Below are 21,605 nucleotides of genomic sequence, written 5' to 3'. Positions count from 1 at the left end.
GTACTAATATTTTGGGTTATCAATAGTAACTTTATTTTGGGTGTTAATGCATCATTCTAGACTGTTTCTTCCTGCACCTTCATACCTTCTTTTCCTGCACCTCCATAAATTTTCGAATTCCAAAAATGCTCCTCTATAATATTCCAGATTATGTAATTCAAAATTCATTTTTCAAATTTGTAATTAGCTTCCGGATTACGTAATCCAGAAGCCTTTTTTCAGATGCATGATTACTTTCCGGATTACATAATCTGGAAGTCTTTTTTCAAATGAGTTTTCGGATTACATAATCTGAAAACTACTCTATGGGAGTGACACAAGAAGGATAAAAATATATTTTCAAGTTGTGTATGGAGGTGGCAGAAGAAGATATGGAGGTGCAGTAAGAAATCATTCTATTAAAGTTAAGTTTATGATACTTGACCTTGTAGCCTCGGCAGATCTTTGGGCCTGGTAAGCAATTTCTGCTTATGGTTCTTGTTCTCGGGATTCCAGGGGCTAGAAGATCGTGCACTGTGAGTTGGGCCACGGCCCATTGGGCTTCCTTTTCGCCCATACTGTAATCCTTCTTGTTTGTGAATGCGTACACATTGATTGATGGTTGAGCAAAAAGAGAACAAGGTTTACTCTATAAAACAATTTTCAAAAACTAGTTTTTAGAGAATGATAATAGCGAAAGAAAAAAAAAAGTGAATGTGTAAGAAAGAATATGAGTAATAGAAAATTGAAAATTGAAAATCGATAGAAATATTATACTTTTCGTTGAAAAATTATTGGTTTAATTGTAATTTTTTAGGGTTATAACTTTTTCAATTTCATCTCACTATTTTAAATATTTTTAATTTTGTGTCATTTAAAAAAAAATCAATAAACATGAACAACAAATAATAAGTTTTCAGTCAAAGGTAAGTTATTGACGAATACGAACATTGAATGTTCACGTATTAATGTAGTAATGTCGTTTGACCGACCCATTTTTTTAAAATGATACCAAAATGAGAGCCTTCAAAATAGTGGAATTAAACTGAAAAAATCATAAGTAAAAGGCTATTTAACCAAAATTATAAAAAAAACAATATGCCCTAAGTTTTAATATTCCTTTTATCAAGTTTTCAAACTAAATAATAATTTTTTTTATGAACTTTAAACTAAATAGGAAAATTATAGAGTTTGGTGAAGAGGAGAAAGAAAAAGGTATGGAGGTGAAGTTTGGGTGGAAGAAGAAAAGGTAAAGAGAGAAAGTGATAAGTAGTAATCTATGATAGAAAGTGAATATAAAAATAAGAAGAAAAGAAGGTAAAAATAGATGTAAGAGAGTATAAAAAGTATGAGACAGATGAATTTTTTGTCAAATATAAATTAACTTTCATTAAGATCTTGTTCTGGATAAAATGAGGTTGACATGTTACTATTGAACTGGAGAACCTGGTGCATTTCAGGTTTTTCCCCGAAAAAATTGTATAAATGAAAAAATTGGAGAATTAGGTAATGATTGAATACTTGTTCTAAGCCTGGTTTTGGGAAGCAATGCCTGTAATGCGGATGAGAAATTTGAGGATGTCAAGAGGGATGTATGTAATAATGCTGTAGATCCATATTACTCCAGCCCATTCCCACCCAACTCCATGGATTTTGGCAAAGTCCCAATGTGCATACACAGCAATCACAGAGGCCACCTAATTAAGTTTGCAGGTTAAAACCACACCCATTTCATCATTCAAAATTCAAACAGACAAAAATGTTTTGCATTGTAGAAAGAAACTTACCAGCTGGGCACAAACGAAGGCAACAAGGAGCATGGTGCCAGGGCGTTCAAAATATGACCAGCCCCTTGACCTGGTCACGAAGATCAGTGCCTGACTAATGATACTCACTTGAAGGTAGAGAGCAGAGTTAAGCTGCTCCTCACTTTCTGCAATTGGTCTCACACCAAACACTTTCTGAAAGATGACAAAACACACTTTCATCAGCTGATTCTGTAATGGGTTCTGTTCTGTGTGTTATGTAGTTTCAATGAAGTCGGGGGTGTTACTTACAGAGAAAAAATCAGTGTCGTGAATAAGGTAAAAGAAGACTGCGGTCATGATGGCCATGTATGCTCCAAGAACCACTCCAGTGGCAAAGATTTCGTTGAGTTTCCATGAATCAGGCAAAGGAGATGGCTTCACCCTGTCTTTTGATATGGTCATGATCGTTCCATCGTTCAAGATGGCAATGATGAGAACCATGAAGGGAGAGAAGTCGAACTTCCATATTAAAGCAACAAGCAAGAAGCCAAACACTATACGGACTGTGATGGAAACAGCATAGATTGTGTAGTTCTTCATCCTCTGGAAAATGGCCCTGCTTGTCAACACAGCACTCACAATCACACTCAGTCCAGGCTGGGTCAAAACAATATCAGAGGCACTCCTTGCAGCGTCAGTTGCATCATCCACTGCAATGCCAATGTCTGCCTTCTTCAGTGCTGGTGCATCGTTCACACCATCTCCAGTCATTCCACATATGTGCTTTCTATCCTGCAACCTCTTCACAATCTCATACTTGTGCTCTGCACATGCACAAAACCGCACCTTAGTTATGATTTCATGTGAATGTAAAGATGTACATTGTAATTGAGTTCTTTAAATTGTGGTTGCAGAATCAGTGTTTTAATTTGAAAGTTCTATGAATAATGATCTATGATTTCATTTGCCTCCAATTTCTTTAACTGTTAGAAAAAAATAGGCTGAGTAGAATGCTTAGCATAAATAAACATAACTCCTTACCAGGGAAGACTCCAGCAAATCCGTCAGCCTTCTCAATGAGTTCATCAACTGAGATTGAAGAAAGGGCTCCATCTGTGGAATCACAAAGGAGGGAGGATGAAGGGTACATGTTGGTGCCCATTCCAAGTCTGCGACCGGTTTCTTTGCCAATGGCAAGTTGGTCACCAGTGATCATTTTAACATTGACTCCAAGTTCAAGAGCACGACGAATGGTCTCTGCACTATCATGCCTTGGAGGATCAAAGAGAGGTAGAAGACCCAAAAACTCCCATGGATCTCCAGCACTCTCCTTGGTCTTCTCTGAAACAGTCTGCCAACAAATATAGTGCACTTCAATTACTAGAATTTTCTCATATTTGTTTCTATTAATGAAGGAATTCATGGTCTTTTGCATGAGAAATTATCATATAGTCTGGGATTATCTTGTGTCTGTGATTCCAACCAAATTTTATAGGAGTAAATCCTAAACTGTAAACCAAATTTGATCGATTACTAACTGAGATTTTATCCTCATAAAAAGGCTAATCAAATTTGGTTACGTGCAAGATTGATGGAAACTATATAATAACTTCTCCTTTCATGTTTACACCCTTTACTGACCTGGCGAGCAACACCCAAGGAACGCAGACCGCGGTCAGCATATTCATCAATAACCTTGTGTGCCTTTTTCAGGGTCTCTCCTTTAAGGCCACAAAGTTCAATGATCTGATACACATAAATGGTTAATCAGATAGCATTGTTTATTTCAAGAACAGATATTTTACTGCAATTCACATTGTAGTGCTTATATACAGAACCTTACTTGCTCAGGAGCACCTTTGCTGCTTCTGTACCAGTCACCGTTGCTGTCAATGAAGGTAATAGCAGTGCGCTTGTCCACAGGATTAAAAGGCAAGAAATGCACCTCGGTGATTTCTGCTCTTGCCTGAGACATCACAACAGAATCCAATTACAATGTTAAGCCACTTAGTTTGCTTTTATTTCATGTTAGCATAAAAGAGTGTGAATCATAGTACCTCCTTAGGGTCACTTAACATTCCCACAATTGATGCATCAATGGCATCCTGGTTTTCAGTCCTGGAAGCCCTGGCTGAAAATAAGACAAGGGTGTCCTTGTCCATGCCCCTGGAGAACACCTGTATTACAAAACAAATCCATTATTAGAATCAATGTTGTAATCTAATCCTAATGGAATATTAATATTGTTATTGCATTATTTAGAATCATTAAACATATCCTCTGGTCTTAAACCATTGAGCTCAGGAATAAAAAAAAGTATGCATCTTAGAAAATTTGAAAACAAGACTTGTCAATGAATGGTAATATTTTGGGCATATAAAACCATCTACTTGAGTCACTAACCTCAATCAAGTTCTTGTCCACACTAAGCTTATTAAGGGTGAGAGTTCCAGTTTTGTCACTGCAGAGAACATCCATCCCTGCCATTTCTTCAATGGCTGTCATTCTCTTGGTGATGGCTCCTTGTTGGGACAAACGGTGAGACCCAATAGCCATGGTCACAGACAAGACAGTAGGCATGGCAATTGGGATACCACCAATGAGAAGCACCAATAGGTTGTCAATGCCATCTCTATAAGACCTATGCTGGATGGGGTACATGACAATGATCTCTATCACAATGCCCACAGCAATTGAGCAGATACAAAAGTTACCAATAGATGTCAACACCTAATTGAAGCAATACAAGAAAATCCCAAAAATTAGTCCAAATTTGGATCATGCTCAAATAAGAACTCATTCATTAGATCTTAAGTCTCAAGTAAGTGATCTAAAGCTTAAATATATGTATGCATGATATGATACCTGTTGAAAGTGACCAACATTGTTGGTGCTGTCTACAAGATGAGCAGCCTTGCCAAAAAAGGTGTTAAGACCAGTGGCAAAGACAACAGCCTCAATTTCACCTTGTTTGCAGGTTGAGCCAGAGAAAACTTCATCACCAGGGTACCTTGTGACTGGCAAGGATTCACCAGTGAGAGCAGCTTGGTCAATTTTCAGAGGATCTCCTTCCAAGAGACGGGCATCAGCAGGGACAATATCTCCTAACTTGATGCTAACCACATCTCCAGGTACCAAAATTGATGCCTCTTCTTCTCCCCATTTTCCATCCCTCAACACCTACACAACGTTGCCAAATTTGTTCTTGTTAGCCAACCCAATCAACATGGAAATTTGAAGTGACTGAACAAATGTACTGTTACCTTGGTTTTGGGTGCAAGACCAGCCATCAAAGCAGCTGCAGCATTGCCTGCATTGTTTTCCTCAATGAAACTGATGGTTGAGTTGACGATAAGCAACACTACAATACCAGTGAAATCGTGCCAATCCGGTGGCTTGCCCTGTCGCATATAACAGCTTTTGTTGGAGACTAGAAAGCACAGACATAACAAAGGTAGCACATGTATACAAAAAAACATATTAAGAGACATGACTATCATATAATCTACATAGTAATATAAAACTAACATAAAATTACTGATGTTCCAAGTAGAGTAACCAACATGAATGCATTGTTTCCATTTTCCAAATTGACCAGAGAAGACTATAAACTGTAGAGAATTATAATTACCCCTCCATTGGCCAATACAATGGCCATGATAGCTGCACACTCCATAACCCATGATAGAGGATTCCACATGAAACCCAAGAACTTTAAGAGCTTGGACTCATTTTTCTCTTCTAATTTGTTGTAGCCAAAAATCTGGAGCCTCTTCTCTCCTTCTGAGGATGTTAGACCCTGTCTGCTACATTTTAGCTTCTCAAAGACCTCTTCAACAGGAATCTTTGCCTAGAGTGTAACAACGTGACATGGAAAAGAAAGAGCAATCAATACAAACTGTAAAATGAGTAAAACAAACTGTGATATGTTAGCTATCGTAGTTATTATACTCACAAGATCAATATTCTCCTTCTTGAGGTCCTCAAACGAGATGTCAGAGGCCATGATGAAAGAAAGAAACCCTTAAAAAAAATTGGTTTCCTTCTTCCTTATTTATTTATTTTTTTTGTTTTATTTATCTGTCTTCTTTAGCCGCTCTCAGTCCCCTGTCTAGCTAGCCATAGGCAGGTAGAAAGAAACTGTGAACGAAGAAGCCAGACAGTGGAAAAGAGAGATGCTTTATATATGTATATATATAAGCTACCCCAAAGTGAGACAGCAACCATTGCCAAGGTTTCCCTTTCATTTTATAGTATAATGTTGAAGACACAATAGAAGGGTACCTGTGATTGCCCGTGTAATGCTACAATCGTTGACCACTTTCATGCTCGTCTTATTCGGACTTTTTTTCTAATGGCTTCCTTGCTTCTTGTCTTGTGGCTTACCAATATTCTCGCTATTCTTTGCCTCTTTAAAATTACGACATGGATTTCATCACCTTCTACAAACAAACTCCACCATCTCTGTTTTGCCCATAATTTTGAAAAAATATCTACAATTTTAATACGTAACTGACCTTTAACAAAAATCTTTGTTTCATGCACGTTCATTCATATTTACTCTATTGCCTTATTATTTGTAAAGATGATAGATTTTGTGGGAATCACGAATATATATTAAAAATTATTTAAGGAAATCACACCAGATACTTTTCCATAATAAAAACGAATTTTTAAAAACTAAAAATTAATTACAATAATAATTAAATTAGAGACCATTTTAGAAATTAAACAAAAAAAAAGTTTCTAAATTAGTTTCTATTATTGTTAAATAGTTTTTAAATTGGTATCTAATTAGCAACCTTGGTTTCTATTTCATGATTTTCTTATAGTGTTCATACACCTACAAAAATTATTATTTTATAATAATATAATATTTTATTTTAAAATATTATTATAAAATAAGTATTTTTTTAATATTAAAGTGCCTAATAAAATTTTTTTTTTTTAAATATCCTGTAAAATATTTGTATAAAAATACAAACTGTATTTAATTTTTATAATAAAAGTATTACAACTCCCTAAACCCATAGTATCTAGTTACATCATGTCCTACTTCATTTAATGTAACCATAAGGTCTTAGGAAGTCATGTTTGCTTCCTGAAAAAAAAAAACTAGATGATGTAAGAATGAGTTTTCTATTAAAACTCAAGCCAACAATAACAATTACCATATCATCATTCATTTTTGGAATAAAATTTAGAATCGTATGGAACAATGTAAAATAAATTAGGATCATATTATAATTTCATATTAAGTGATATAAATTTTAAAATCGATATAGCAAATATCAAATAATAATAACAAACTTCTTTTAAATAAAAGTTTCACAAATTTCTACTTATGAAATTTCTTTTAATTAAATTTGTTATTAACTTGTTTCCATCAATTTCATAACTTTTAATGTCCTGATCATGTTACCAACATGTTTTTTTAGGTCATTAAGGTAGAGGTGTTAGGTTTCGGTGGACAAACTCGCCAATCCAACATAACTTAAGTTTTGATAAATCAATATTTTAATCAATTAACTTGTATTGGTTTAGTAACCCACCAACATGGAAATGGGTGAAAACAAGAGAACCTATATCTATCGGTATGGACGAGGCCGAGACCCACCTGATTTCCTGAGGTTGAGTCTACCTGACCAAGATCAGGGGAACCTGGCGGAGACTAGAGAGATTTGGCCAAGATGACGAGGTCGATGACCCACTTGGCCGAGACCTTAGAAGACTTGGCCGAGACGACCGAGACCATGGGAATTTGGCCGATGGCCGACCCCTATTACCGTTAACGCTCAAACCAAGATCAGTGAAGTTAATCCATCATTAAGAATTAGGTAATACAACCTTAAGCGGTATCCACTTCGATAAACGGGCCCAACAAGGTAGGCCTATTAGAATAATATAAATAGCACGCATCCCGATGAGTAAGGTATGTCATTTATTATTGTTCACCTACCTGAGAGCTGACCACCCGCTTTAATGACTTGAGCGTCGGAGTGCCTACGCTGGTACCCCACCATCCGGTGTTCACCCGAGACCGAGTGCCGAAGGAGAAGCATGAGGTCGAGGAAAATCCTAGCTCATCACCCAGTAACTTGACCGACCAAAGGAAGGAGAAGAAGACTTCAATAGTTCTCTAGGTCTTATCTCCCTAGCAGGAACACTATCCTTACATTCTATGATTTAATGATTATCTATGATAACTTATTGATTTGTGTTTATAAATTTGTCCTTATAATTTTCCAAAGCATTTTTTTTACATTTTGGGTTGATGGCTATAACATGCCCCCAAATAGCTTACATACGCGGAAAGAAAACATGGAGGTAAAAATCATCTAGATATAACTAATCAGCAAGAAAAGCTATTGGTACGTCAATGAGTAATGAATTGTTGTTGTAGCCTTGTGGGAGGGTCTCTTTAGTCAACATAATGATCATGATATGCTAAGAGAGACTTCGTTCTATGAAATGATATATTATATAAATTTCATTGCATAGGGTTAATTAGTTGTTTTTCTTTAACTTTATATTTTTATTAAAAAAATTAGACCTTTGTAGATCATTTGGTTTTGATGAAAAAATTATTAATATTTGAAGTATAGGAGTCTTTGTTTTTAGTTGTTTTCATTGGATCCAACGTTTGTCAATAGATTAAAAGTTATTATAATTGTGTAATTGTTTCTATTTAAGAACTAGCATTTCAAGCACATGATTAGATTGTGACTTGACCTACTTGACCTTCAACACATGACAATTGATCTTACATGTAACAATCACCTACTCAACAATTGTCTTCCTATAAATTGAATTCATGATTTTACCTCTAATATCAATTGTTTGATCGAGTACTTTAATACTAGATCAAAAGTTATATATAATAGTGAGAGTGCGACTATTTCTACTTCAAAACTTAACTGTATAAGCGTCATATTCCGATTGTGACTTGATCCACATTACAATAGTTTATTATTTATTTATTATTTCAAAGGAATCTTACAAGAGCTTATTTATTTTAAAACAAGTAGTTTATTATCAGAACAAGCAGAGTTACTTGTTTTAAATTTTTATGGTGATTTTCATCCAAAGTAATGAAGAATTATCTGTTTCAATTCATACTTAATTTTTACTAGAGCCTTAAGAATATATTTTTTATCAAAAAAATCAAGTACTACCAAGTGACTAAAAATTATTACTCATTCTTGATATCCTTCTCAGTTTTAGCCTTTACTATTGTTGATACACTCAACAAGCTCATTTTTACAAACATTTTACTGAGTACGTTTAAATTATATCATAACAATATTTGCAAGGAGTACAATTTACTCTTTCTTGTATTAAATGAAATAATTGGATTTTCTACACCATATTTGATAATTAAACTAAGATACACTATGCAAAATACATATATCAAGCGTACGCCAAAGTTAGAAGCCAAATGACACGTGATCCCCCTGGACATATTATCGATATTGTATTTATATGTTCTTCCTCTACATCATAGTTATAGGTAGATAATATCTTCATTTGATTCATGATAATTCATTGTCATGTAATATATTGATATGTGTGTAGTTGTAGACTCTCCATAATTTAAATACATTATTAGGTACCTCTATAATTCTTATTAAAAAATATGTTTAATAATCTTTCTTGTTTTACAGAGGAAGTATAACTTATATTCACATGGTTTCTTATTTTATTTTAGTTATTTATTGATCTATCAAGGAAAAAACCTAAATTTAATTTTGCTACACTGCACTCAGAATCTGTGGGTATGAACTTATCAACTATATATAAGTTTAATTATACACCTAATATAATAATCAATCGCACAAGCCTCAGTATGCCTTCTAATTTACATAATCTTGGCCATTTATTAATTAAATGGCTCAATTATGCAACAGGAATAAAAATATCCCATTTCACCAAATGAGACCTGGGCTTTTCAATAAATTTGATTTTTGCAATATAAATAGTCTAAAAAATTTAAGCACAAACTTTTTAAATTCACTTAAATTTTCATTCTTTCTTCATCTGCAAGTAGCAATCCAAAGTTTTTTTTTTTCATTCTTTATACAAAGAATATATATCTATTATGGAAGTTTAAAATAATACAAAATACAAAATCTGAGCACATTACCTAAGAAAATTTCCTAGTCATTTTTCTTCTATGGAGATGAGTCTTTCCCATGAAAACCCAATATGGACATATAAGAATCTTAAAACACTTTTACATGAAAAAATGTTTCTTAAGCATGGCAAGGAACATGTCCAACTCTTTAAATAAACTTCTGCACATTTTTTCATTCTTTGTTCAACTGGCAAGTATCTATCTAAAGGTTTATTGGCACAAAGCTTACATCTATTATAAAGATATAAAAAATCAGGGAGCAGAGTAGAAGATTTCAAAGTCATTTAAGGGACCTTCCCTTGCTCATGACAACTCTAATATAAAACAAACAACCTCACTCAATTTACCACTTTTTAGTTGCAAAACAATCAATATAGATATTATGCAAAACAACCTGCAGACAAATCTTTGTAGCAATCATACAGTACCTTCAAAAAAATCCCAAACATACCATTAATATGCAAATTCAATTTACAGTGAATACACTTATAATCTGTCTATTTCTTGGGCGAAAATTATTGATAGTTAAATCTCCAACATACAAGTTCCATTAAGCACCATTCAAGAATTCCACAAAATTAAGTTTCAAAATATGAAAGTAAGAGAAAATAAAAATCTAAAGCAATAAAAATAACAAAAGTTTAACATTAAAAGCAAAAAGGTACAAAAAAACAAAACTAGGATTGTGGAAACACTCTACAATGATCCCTCTGTAACCACTTGACCAAAGCTACATCATTTCCACATCCTTGTAACATTCTAGAAAAAAAAAATACAAATCTCGAATGGCGGGTTCGCATCGACCTTAAAATCCAAGTTTAGTGCGGCGCCAGTGCCTGCGCTTAGCGTTGTACCTGACCAGACACAATCACAAAAACAGTGAGAGAAAGTAAAAAAACTTCTAGAAATTTCTAGAACAAGTTAATGATTGAGGTTGTCTGGAACCTGATGGTGTTATCGGTCCTCATGCGGATCCAGTAAGGGATGGGTCTGTTCTGCCTCATCTTCTTCGCTAGCTTCTTCTTGATCCTGAAAGTTTTGTGGGAAGGCTGCAAAAAAAAACGGCACGTTTCAGAATGTAGACTGGTTCCGATTAGCATAAAAAGTAAACGAATGACATTTTTCTAACCATTTTCGCTGCCGATTGTCGAACACGCTGCACCGCAAAAGCAGGTTCCACTGCTTCTGAACCAAACCCTGGTAGTTGAAGCAACTAAAACACCAAGTATTTTTATTATTGGATCGGGTTCTGTGATTTTGTTGCTCGCAGCCCATCAATACGGGCTCTAATAAGCCCGCTATTAAAAAGTCAATTGCTTCGTATATTTTCATGTTTTATAAATACACCTCCCTCCATTAGTTATTTTCATATTTTCTTTGTGTATCTCCTAATAATGAAAATAAATTTTAGATTAAACCTTTTAAAAAATAAATCTGAAATATAATTTTTTTTAAAAATCTGATTAAATAATCTTCAAAAAATATAATTCAGAATTTATTTTTCACTAGTCCAAATTAATAGTTCTTGACATCCCATAATAATTGTTTTATCATATAATAAAGTTTTCAAAATATTGTAAAATATATTGTGTAAAATGTAAAATTTTCTAAAATACTGTATGGAAAAGCATTTTAAAACTTCTACAAATCCCTTTTCTTTTTTCAAGAAGCATAGTTAATTACTCCATTTGACTTTGATTCACACACCACCTTGTCAAATTTATATTAATAATTAAGTTTTAAGTTATTAATAAATTTTCAATTATGTTCTTATTATATTATTTATTAATTTCTTAAGAACTCAAATTTTTATATTTTTAATTAATTTTAATGATTTTATTTTTTCGTTAACCAGATGTTGTAATGATTATTTTATCTACCGTCTTACTTGTAATTGTTTATCAAGAAATTTAAAATTTTGTAGTTTGTATAAAATAATATTGAAATAAAAGTAAATCAACAAGTAATTTTTATTATTTTTATCTATACTTATATATAAAATTTATTTTTTCTTAATTGATTCTTTTTGTGTTTATCAATTTTACCTTTATATTAATATTTATTATATTATTTTATCTTTTGGACATTTCAATCATTTTATTACTTTTTAAGCATTTAATAAATAATTAATTGTTCTTATAATTAATTGAAAACTTTTTTTATTTTTTAAACTAATATTCTATCATTTTGTAAAAAACAATTACCAATAGTAAATTTTGAATGTGGAGCAATTTATTAAATGTTTTGTAGAATGTGAAGTAGTTTTTTACCCATATCTCTCTTAAAAATCATAATTGTTATTCATTCTTATCTTTTGGTTTCTTATTCTTTCTTTGAAAAAAAATATGAATAAATGGCAGCAGCGGTTTCTTCACTGCTGACTCAATCTGTGACGGTGACCTACGTCACCATCTTCGTATGTCTTGTGTGGGCGATCTAAATAGAGATTTGAATGAGGAGAAAAACAACTTGTGCTTTTTCACTCCAATTACATTATTCACGAATCACCTATTCTTCTCATCACAAATGTTGCATCAAAGCTTCTCCAAATTCGTCAATAGAATTTTGAGTCTATAATTTCTGACGCAATCTTTCTTGCTTGAGGCAAGAAGAGGTTCTTTTTGAGAAACGACTATTACGGAAGATTGAGTCTTCATAACTTGGATTTGCAATGATAACTTATTATTTGTCTCGTCTTTCGCAACCAGACCTTTCAAGTCATTGCTAGGAACGATGCTCATGCTCTCTTCTTGACATGTTAAAATAATTTGAATAACAAAATATTGAGATTATCTATTACATCAATAATAATGATGGAAATAATTCATGTCAAACTAGATATATTCAATATGTTTTGTATATATATGTCTACATTTGTTAGGTGCTTTTATATATATATATATATATATATATATATATATATATATATATATTAATTTTTTTTAATCATGTCTACCTCCTCGTCATCTTTTGTTGTTCACCATGGAAAATTTTATGGACCATCATTTACTCTACATACCTTCAACCTCAAAATGGAGGACAACAATTTTCTTCTCTGAAAATAATAAGTCTCATGGTTTAAATTAATATATTAGAAAATTAATTCTGAATTGGAAAATTATTTTGAAATTCAAACAAGTTTTAAAAAGATTTTATGTATAAACATATTTGACTTATATATTTCTATTTTTAAAATATAACATTAACCGTAAATGGAGTTATTTTAACATTAATTTTAATTAAAGGAGGAGGATTTTAATATAATTGGATATTAGTTAAGATTTAAAATTGATTAAATAAAGTAATTAATTTATAAAAGTGTAAAAATAATATTTAATTTTTTTTTGCCGATAGCATTTCTTTAAAACACATGGATTTAAAGAATAATTAAATTTTGAATATAATTTTATATTTTCATATCGTTTTAGTTCATTTTCTTAATATTCATTTTACAAGGAAACAAAATTACTAGTATCAATTTAAGTAGAGTGATTAAAAATTTTAAGATCAGTTTAAATCAGCAATGAAATACAATATATTTTTCTACTGTATTGAGTGCTACATGACCTAATGACCTATTTACTATGCATGTATAATTATGTAATGCAATATAGTTTCTAATAATATAAAAATATGTTACAATCTTTAAATTGGTGTAATGAATATTTAATTTTGTAATTTCAACTTTAATGATTTTTTGAATTGTTATAATTCAAAATTAATTATCTTAATTAGAGTTTGCATAATAGATGCATGCACCTATGTATTTACGACACAATCGAGAGGAAAATAGTCTGTAAAAAATGTGACTTCCCCTTTGTCCTTCTCTTTCTTTTTCACTTGTTATTCTTAGACTCCTAAATCTAAACATTAACTATGTTTTATCTTTCTAAATAGAAAAAGGTAGAAATGGTAGTGAGATACGCTATTATTAGAGGTCAAGTCAGAGGTGACAATAACGGTGCTGTTGATATTTGAGGTCATTTTCACACAATTGTTGAGTAAATTATTTGTGAAAAGGGGTGAATCAATCGACAACACCATCATTGGTACAAAAAGTAAATGTAAAATTGTATTGGTATAGACCGAACAATCACTATCATGTCTTTATGACTGAGCTAATCGAATCCAGCATGTTCATGCGGACCGACCGACATATCTAGTTCATTAACACTTCATTCGACATTCACTTAGGATAGAACAATCGAGATTTGAAGAAGTAGTATGAAGACGAAAAGAGCGAGCTGAAGTGCAAGATGACTTCCCAACAAGCATGAGGAAGACGAAGCCGGTCAACAGTTTTATATGTCCATCTTCCTAACAGAAACAGTTGAAAGAAGAGACGAAGCTATGAAAAAGAACGAGAACAAACAGAAGATGCAAGTTACACAAATTTTATTATTATTATTTTTTTCGATAGCTTCCAATGTCATGAAAATGTAGATGCTTGTAAAATGTGTGCTTCATTTCTTACCACCAAGCTTAATATGTTATTAGAATTATTATTAAAATTTTATAAAATAGTTTTAAATATTATTATAAAATAGTTTTAAATATTATTATAAAGTATGTTTTGAATTTTGAAAATTTTGATAAAATAATTTTTTTTTGTAATAATAAAATATGTCATATTTCGAGATGTTAATTATCAAAGTATTATAAAATGATGATAAAAAAATACATTCTGTTACAATTTTAAATTTCAAAAAAATACTAAATGAAAATAAGAATATATAAGTTGCTAGTAATTTTTTTCTAGCAAATATACCAGTATTTAGAATATATTTGTCACATGATGTTATATATATATATATATATATATATATATATATATGATTTTTAACGGTAAAATTTATAATTTTAAACATCACTAACAGCTATGAACCAAGAACAAAAGATAAGGAAGAAAATATTCTCATTGATTATCACCTCTACACAAAGAGGTATTCGTACAGAAAGATTTGTTACAGTGCCTATAAAATTCATATATATTTTATTAGACCTTCTCTTCATAGAATTTTTATTAGACCTAAAATTTATGATATCCAAAGTAAAGTTTTTCAGAAAAGAGAAAGCTTTTGCAGCATAGTGTTATAAATTAGTAACATTCATAGTGTGATATTAATTTTCTCCATCCCAAAGGTCAGCAATGAATTTTGTTGGTCCATTCTTGCACATCTGATGCTGTTGGACCTGTGCAATCTTTTCATAGTCATCTTTAAACAGTGACCAATCAAATATTTCAATATTTTGCTTCATTCTTTCCTTATTATAGCTCTTCACTGCAACAGTAACTCCCAACTCATACAACCATCTTATAGATACCTATCATCATAGAGGACCACATTAGAGTTAGATAACCACGCATACAAACATTGATCATGATAAGTGCATATACTTATTAGGAGAGAGACATAGTATTAATATCTATATTATTTAAGGATAAATATATTTTTTATTCATGCATCTAAATTTTATATCTTCTCAATATTTATAAAAAAAATTATTGAAATAAATTATTGTCAGTTTTTTTTTAATAAAATAATTTTCAGTACAAAATAGAATGTTAAAATATTTAATAGTAATTTATCATCGATATAAATATTATAATATTATAATACAATTCATGTTGAAAATTTATTACAACAAATCAAAATACGGTAAGAAGTCATTTCACTACAAGAAAACCATGAAATAGAAATTAATTTTTAGAGATCAAAATAATTAGTTGCAATAGTAACTAAATTAGAGATCATTTTATAAACTGAAAAAAAAAAGTTTCTAAATTAGTTTATATTATTGTTAAATAGTTTCTAAATTGGTATCTAATTAGCAACCAAAGTTTTAACTACCAATTATTTAGTTTCTAAATTTGGTAGCAAAAATCTTGGTTGCTAATTAGATATCAATTTAGAAACTAATTTAGAAACCAAATTTTTTTTTTGTAGTTTCTAAAATGGTCTCTAATTTAGTTAGTATTGTAACTACTTATTTTAGTCTCTAAAAATTGATGTCTATTTTATGATTTTATTGTAGTGTTTTAATAGTTTTCTAACCGCAAATCAAAAAGTCTAAAGTTTATACTATAAAAAAAAAAACAATTTGAGAAACGAAAAACATACATAAATATTTTACTTATTAGTAGGTAATTAGTGTTTATTCTATACACAACTATTATAAAATTATAAATATTTTATGAATACGTATTCAATCCTTTGTAATCTACAGCAAATTTTCACTTTCAAAATGTTACCAAGAAAAATGTTTGATTTGGAGCCATATAAATATCCCTCAAGTGAAACCAAATCACTTAATTGCATCAACATTATTGGTTTATTATTTTTCATTTGTTTCATCCAAATATGAATTATATAGTCTTTATGATTGAACTTGTATAGTTGGTTGAAAAATGAAGCTGAAGTATGAAAGGGTTACCTGAGCAAAAGATTTGCCATGAGTTTTTGCAATTTCCTTGAGCAATTCATTATCCAGAACATTATTGGAGCCCCACATGGCTCCTGGTGCCCCCAAAGGAGAGTATGCAGTTATGATTATTCCTTTTGCTTGGCAATATTGTAGCAGCTTTTTTTGTTGCCAAGTAGGATTCATCTCAACCTGTTTGATGGTAGAAAGTAACCAAAAGTGGGGTCATCATTTGAAAAATAGAAACATATCTGATATAACTTATGGCTTACTTGATTCACAGAAGGAGGAATAGTAGCAAAAGATAGCAGCTTTTCAAGTTTATTACAACTGAAATTGCTGACCCCAATGCATTTTGTAAGGCCTAGATTTTTACATTCTTCCATTGCTTTCCACACACCCTTTAAGTCAAATGATGTTAGGGCTTCTTCAGAATAAGGAAATTCCCAAATTCCAGGTTTCACTGAAATGGGCCAGTGAATCAAATAAAGATCCAGATATTCCAAATTCAGAGACCTGCATTAGTTTTGTGCTCCACACAGGAAAGTTGCTTCAGTGTGTGAAAGAGATGTAATAATACATTTTTCAAACACTCTTTTTAATACATAACTATTTGTTAAAATCTGTTAGATTTCCAAAATTATTAGACTTAATCATTAAACAAAAGGTAAGATCCATCCAAATGCATGTTCACGTGTAATTGATGTGCACTTACTGAAGTGTTTTGTGGATAGCAGGAAGAACAAGATGAGGAAAGTTATGAGTGCACCAGAGTTTGGAAGTGATGAAGAGTTCATCTCTGGAGGCTATGAGGCCAAGTTGAAGTGCTTCAGCTATGGCTTCTCCAAGGGGTTCCTCAGAGCCATATATTGAAGCAGTATCAAAGTGTCTGTAACCTACTTTGATAGCTTCTAACACTGCCTCTTTGGTGTCATTGGTGGAAGATGTTGAAGCAGTGCCAAATCCTATCACAGGCATTTTGTGATGGCTGGAAGAGGATTGGAGAACCACATCAGGGATTTTTGATGCAGACATGTTCTTTGTATCACAATGCAATTCGTCAAAATGTGTTTAGATCAATTGCATACACAAGGAACCATGCATGTCCTTTTATAGGCATAGACTTAGTTTCAATAATTCAACACTAATTATGTCATTGCATAGGTCAGAGTTTTAATTAGTTCATTCTCAATTAAATCGTTTTCTTAAATTAATGTAAAATTTCTGAGATATAGGACTTTTGAAGAGTGCTATAGTAATTATTTTTCATTAATTTAAAACAAAAACTCTAAATGTAGGGGAGGTTTTGTATAGTAATTTTAGGTTTTCTATTAATAATTTTGTTAAATGAATTTTCTAAAAATTGGACTTTTGAAGAAAACTATGGTAAACTTTCAGTTTTCCATTAAAAGTGTTGAGTAACAACATTTTTATCAATAGGAATCCAACCATTTGTGGAAATTATTCCAACCATTTAAATTCTTAAAATAAATTACCAACAAGATATTTTTAGCCTTAACATTGATAATTCAATAGAATGTAACGATTATAATTTTTTTAATACATGTAATCCAATTACAGATTTTCACATGATAAGATTTATAGCATAAAATTTTACATTACTCATTACACACACAAACAAAAAAAAGTTATAAAATGCAATGAACTGACTTTAGAGTTTAATTTTTATGTATTGTGTCATGAGTATCTTTTGCTTGTAAAATTTGGTTATTTTACATGTTATCATTATGTACGTAAGGATTAATCACAGGCTACAAAAATTAACCCTTCTAATACAGTGTCGTGTAGTTACGTTATGCAGTTTTCAGTATAAAATGAGTAGAGCTATTATATTATCGTTAGCAATGACGTTAAAATCATTTCAAAATTCTTTCTGCAAAGCAAAGATGTTTACGGAAGTATTTGATAAATGTCAGCAGAATTTATGGTTTAAATAGGAAAAAGAGTAATTTGATTCCATTTTATTGTTTGGCTTTATCTCATAATATCCTAGATGTAGACAAAGTTTGTTAGTCTTAATTCAATCTTAGTTACATCTTTGTTAAATTCAAATTTAACTATTAGACATCAAAAACACTAAACATATTTTGTAGGTTTCAATGGGGATAACTTTAGAAGTACCAAACATTTATTTAACCATGTAAAAAAAACCTACCCAAATAAGTTGTAAAAGAGAATAATTAAATAGAAATTAATTTTAGAGAATAAAAAATATGTACTCATTATATTTATTAAATTAGATATTATTTTAGATACTAAAATAATTATGGTATATAAAATAATTTTTATTATTAATAAAACTAATAAAATAGTTTTTAAATTGGTATTTAATTAGCTCCAAAAGTTTTAACTACCAATTACTTTAAATTTTAAAAGTGGTAGCTAAAACTTGATAGCTAATTATATACTACTTTATAAACTAATTTATAAATTTTATTAATAATATAAACTACTTTAGATAACAATAATTTTGTTAGTTTTTAGAATAGTATATAATTTAGTCAATATAATGACTAATTATTTTTTTGTCTTTAAAATTGATTTATATTTAATAGTTTTCTGGTATGCTTTGTTTGAATTAGGGAGTTGAATTGAGGGAGTGGAAAAATGTGGAGAAAGTTAAAATGTTTGGATTAAGGTAAATAAAGTAAAAAATATGTAAAAAAAAAATTATAAAAATTTGTAAGTGATGTGATGAGAATGATTAAAATTATAATTTTTTTAATTGATAAAAATGTATAAGTTTATGCATTTGTCTTTTAATTTAAAAAAAATAATTAGATCGATTATTTATGAATTGTAGTTATTTTGAAACCACTTTTTTATTGTGCTCTTTCTTACCTCGCCAAAAGATTCAAATTTAATATTTTTACGCCTTTATTCGTCATCCATTCCTTGTGAATTATAGGATGAAAAAAAAATTGGGTGAATATTAATCACTCGGATACAAAGTGCACTAGTGTGTGGATTTTGATTTTTTTTTTGTTTAAAGTCAACTTTCATAACAACAAGGCGTTCAATTTGAATGTTGAGGAGATAATATCATAAGCACAGCCTCTAATTTTGTAGAGCATAATGTAGAAAAATGTGATTTAATTTTCTTTGACTGTAAAATTGATGTTGAAATATTAGTGGAAAGCTATGAAAAAGACTCTCATATTGGAAAGTAATTTTGTGATGAGGTGGAAGAAGTAGTGGTATCAATGAAGTTTACCATTATATTTGTTGTCGTTTTCCAAAGAGCCAAAGGAAGTCACAAAAAACTTGATAGGAACTCAAAGTGGTATCGGTCAGTGGTGGAAATGCAAAAAGGATTGCTTGGGTGAGTTGGGAACAAGTTTGTCAGCCGAATGTAGTGCTGGATAATTGGCTACTCAAATTTATAATTTTTATTACCTATTTATTAATTGTCATAATCAATGTATTCGTGTAATCAATTGTTTGTTGCATTGCATACATACAAGATTAGCTAGAAACAATGTATAGTAACCTTAATACAATAATAATAAAAATATTAAATTCAAGTAATAATCAATAAAATAAAAAAAGTGGGGAATATGGATCTTAATCTTTGAAAAAAAAATTAAAAACTCAAGAAAATACTTGCTTACAAATAGGACAAGAAAAAATCGAGTATACAAAACACGATGAGTAATGAGGATTTTTCATATCTATTAATTAGTTTGGTATTCATATGGTAATTGATAAAATACTCCTTGATGTTTCATTTTTAAGAGGAAACTCTTGAGTCTAACGGAAAGGCAAAATAGTTGTTGTGATATTACATGGTGACAAATGATGTATAAATTTATTTTCTATTTTCTATACTACTTTAATCAAATATTTGCTTTCAATTAAAATTGTTGTCCTATAGTATGAATATATTAGTACTAAATTGTTATTCTTCTATAAACTAGATTGTTTTCTTATTAATCTTTCATACATATATCTAATTTACATGTTTTATATCTTTTAATAGCATTCTACACATCTAATTAACATTTATAAGTTTTTATATCAATACTTAAGAATTCTCATTCATAATCCACTTAAAAGAATAAACAAACTCACATTAAATGTTTTTCACCAACCTAAAAGCAAACTTAGCCCCTTACGTCGGTTATAATGCCCTTATGCAATCTTTGCGTCATACTATAACTTTCATGCCCTACTATGTTGACATTCACATTACAACTTCTATGCTACAAGATGAAGAGCCTTAGAGATTTATCCCAGGGACATACTTTCTCAACACATGCAGAAAATGGTCAAGTGTTATAGGAATTATGATTCCAAGGACGTAAGTCCCCCACACATGTAGAAACGGACCAAGTGTTTTAAGGATTTTGATCCTAGGGACATAAGTCCACCACACATGCGGAAAAGGGTTAGAGATTTTGACACTACAAGAAAAATTGGAATTACATACAGCCAAAATCCGTATGTAAAACATAGTTACATACGGAAAAAAAATCCGTATGTAAAACTGTCGTAGGTAATATTATTAGTTACATACTAACAAAAATCTGTATGTAAAACTGTCATAGGTAATATTATTAATAATAATAAGTATAATAAAAATCATAATAATACAAAAGAATTTGTCTGGTGTAGTGGTTAAAGTTTCTTTGTTCACTGAAGGAACTTGGTTTTGAATCCCATCCACTGCCGATTTTATTTTTCTTTCCGCTTCATGGTGCCAAAGTTACATATGGATATAATCCGTATATAATTCGCGATTTTCTTGTAGTGTGATTCCAAGGACGTAAGTTACCCACACAAGTGGAAAAATGTCATAGGGATTCTGGTTCTAGGAATGTAAGTCCCCTATATATGTGAAAAAGGGATAGGTGTTCCAGGGATCCTAATCCTAAAGATGTAAGTCCCTCACACATGCGGAAAAGGGCCAAGTGCTCTAGAGATTTTGATCCTAGAGATGTATGTCCCCCATATATGAGAAAAGGGTCAGGTACTTTTAAGATTTTTATTTTCAGGGATGTAAGTCCTCACACAAGCAAAAGAGGGTTTGAGTGCCCTAGGGATTTTGACCCTAAGGACGTAAGTCACCACATATGTGAAAAAGGATCGAGAGCTCTAAGGATTCCAATCCCAGGGACATAAGAGTCCCCCACACATGTTGTGCTTTGAGTAGCCCTTAACTGCTAGTCTAGTTTTTGTTTCTCATGACCTTACATTATTTGTCAAGTTTTTCTTTTAACATCCACTTTGCTCCTATGATGAATTTGTTCTTGGGAGGACTCACAATATGTCCAACATAATTTTTATGAAATTATTCATGC

General features: G+C 31.0%; 3 protein-coding genes across 3 annotated transcripts; all 3 read right to left on the bottom strand.

The window, feature by feature from the left end:
• Nucleotides 1-1,331: 1,331 nt before the first annotated feature.
• Nucleotides 1,332-5,952, bottom strand: LOC137822612 (ATPase 8, plasma membrane-type). Its single transcript, XM_068627522.1, has 12 exons — nt 5,683-5,952; nt 5,359-5,577; nt 4,991-5,128; nt 4,593-4,907; nt 4,131-4,457; nt 3,785-3,904; nt 3,571-3,693; nt 3,369-3,473; nt 2,769-3,078; nt 2,037-2,551; nt 1,767-1,940; nt 1,332-1,676 (listed from the first exon to the last, which is right to left on the bottom strand). Exons 1-12 carry the CDS (start codon nt 5,731-5,733, stop codon nt 1,506-1,508), a joined length of 2,568 nt encoding a protein of 855 aa, XP_068483623.1. The 5' UTR covers nt 5,734-5,952; the 3' UTR covers nt 1,332-1,505.
• A 4,427-nt stretch (nt 5,953-10,379) lies between these two features.
• LOC137820498 (large ribosomal subunit protein eL39) lies at nt 10,380-11,113 on the bottom strand. Its single transcript, XM_068624620.2, has 3 exons — nt 10,991-11,113; nt 10,807-10,910; nt 10,380-10,715 (listed from the first exon to the last, which is right to left on the bottom strand). The coding sequence occupies exons 1-3, from the start codon at nt 10,991-10,993 to the stop codon at nt 10,667-10,669; spliced, it is 156 nt and encodes a 51-aa protein (XP_068480721.1). The 5' UTR covers nt 10,994-11,113; the 3' UTR covers nt 10,380-10,666.
• Nucleotides 11,114-14,758: 3,645 nt separating this feature from the next.
• LOC137820497 (NAD(P)H-dependent 6'-deoxychalcone synthase) lies at nt 14,759-17,370 on the bottom strand. The gene is made up of 4 exons (XM_068624619.2): nt 17,000-17,370; nt 16,557-16,800; nt 16,297-16,476; nt 14,759-15,186 (listed from the first exon to the last, which is right to left on the bottom strand). The coding sequence occupies exons 1-4, from the start codon at nt 17,317-17,319 to the stop codon at nt 14,983-14,985; spliced, it is 948 nt and encodes a 315-aa protein (XP_068480720.1). The 5' UTR covers nt 17,320-17,370; the 3' UTR covers nt 14,759-14,982.
• Nucleotides 17,371-21,605: the final 4,235 nt, after the last annotated feature.

The sequence above is a fragment of the Phaseolus vulgaris genome, chromosome 9 (assembly GCF_051622355.1).
Source record: "Phaseolus vulgaris cultivar YP4 chromosome 9, ASM5162235v1, whole genome shotgun sequence".
NCBI lineage: Eukaryota > Viridiplantae > Streptophyta > Magnoliopsida > Fabales > Fabaceae > Phaseolus > Phaseolus vulgaris.
This window is presented reverse-complemented; position numbering and strand designations above follow the sequence as displayed.

What these genes read in the sequence shown, in the direction of transcription:
- LOC137822612 (XM_068627522.1), bottom strand. Translation starts at nt 5,733, where the DNA reads ATGGCCTCTGACATCTCGTTTGAGGACCTCAAGAAGGAGAATATTGAT. An exon ending in TGGACAAGAACTTGATTGAG is followed by an intron (nt 3,905 to 4,130) that starts GTTAGTGACTCA and finishes TTTGTAATACAG; the next exon opens with GTGTTCTCCAGGGGCATGGA. An exon ending in TGTTAAGTGACCCTAAGGAG is followed by an intron (nt 3,694 to 3,784) that starts GTACTATGATTC and finishes GTGATGTCTCAG; the next exon opens with GCAAGAGCAGAAATCACCGA.
- LOC137820498 (XM_068624620.2), bottom strand. An exon ending in AGGACCGATAACACCATCAG is followed by an intron (nt 10,716 to 10,806) that starts GTTCCAGACAAC and finishes GTGTCTGGTCAG; the next exon opens with GTACAACGCTAAGCGCAGGC.
- LOC137820497 (XM_068624619.2), bottom strand. Translation starts at nt 17,319, where the DNA reads ATGTCTGCATCAAAAATCCCTGATGTGGTTCTCCAATCCTCTTCCAGC. An exon ending in TTCCTCCTTCTGTGAATCAA is followed by an intron (nt 16,477 to 16,556) that starts GTAAGCCATAAG and finishes ACCATCAAACAG; the next exon opens with GTTGAGATGAATCCTACTTG. An exon ending in ATGGCAAATCTTTTGCTCAG is followed by an intron (nt 15,187 to 16,296) that starts GTAACCCTTTCA and finishes CTATGATGATAG; the next exon opens with GTATCTATAAGATGGTTGTA.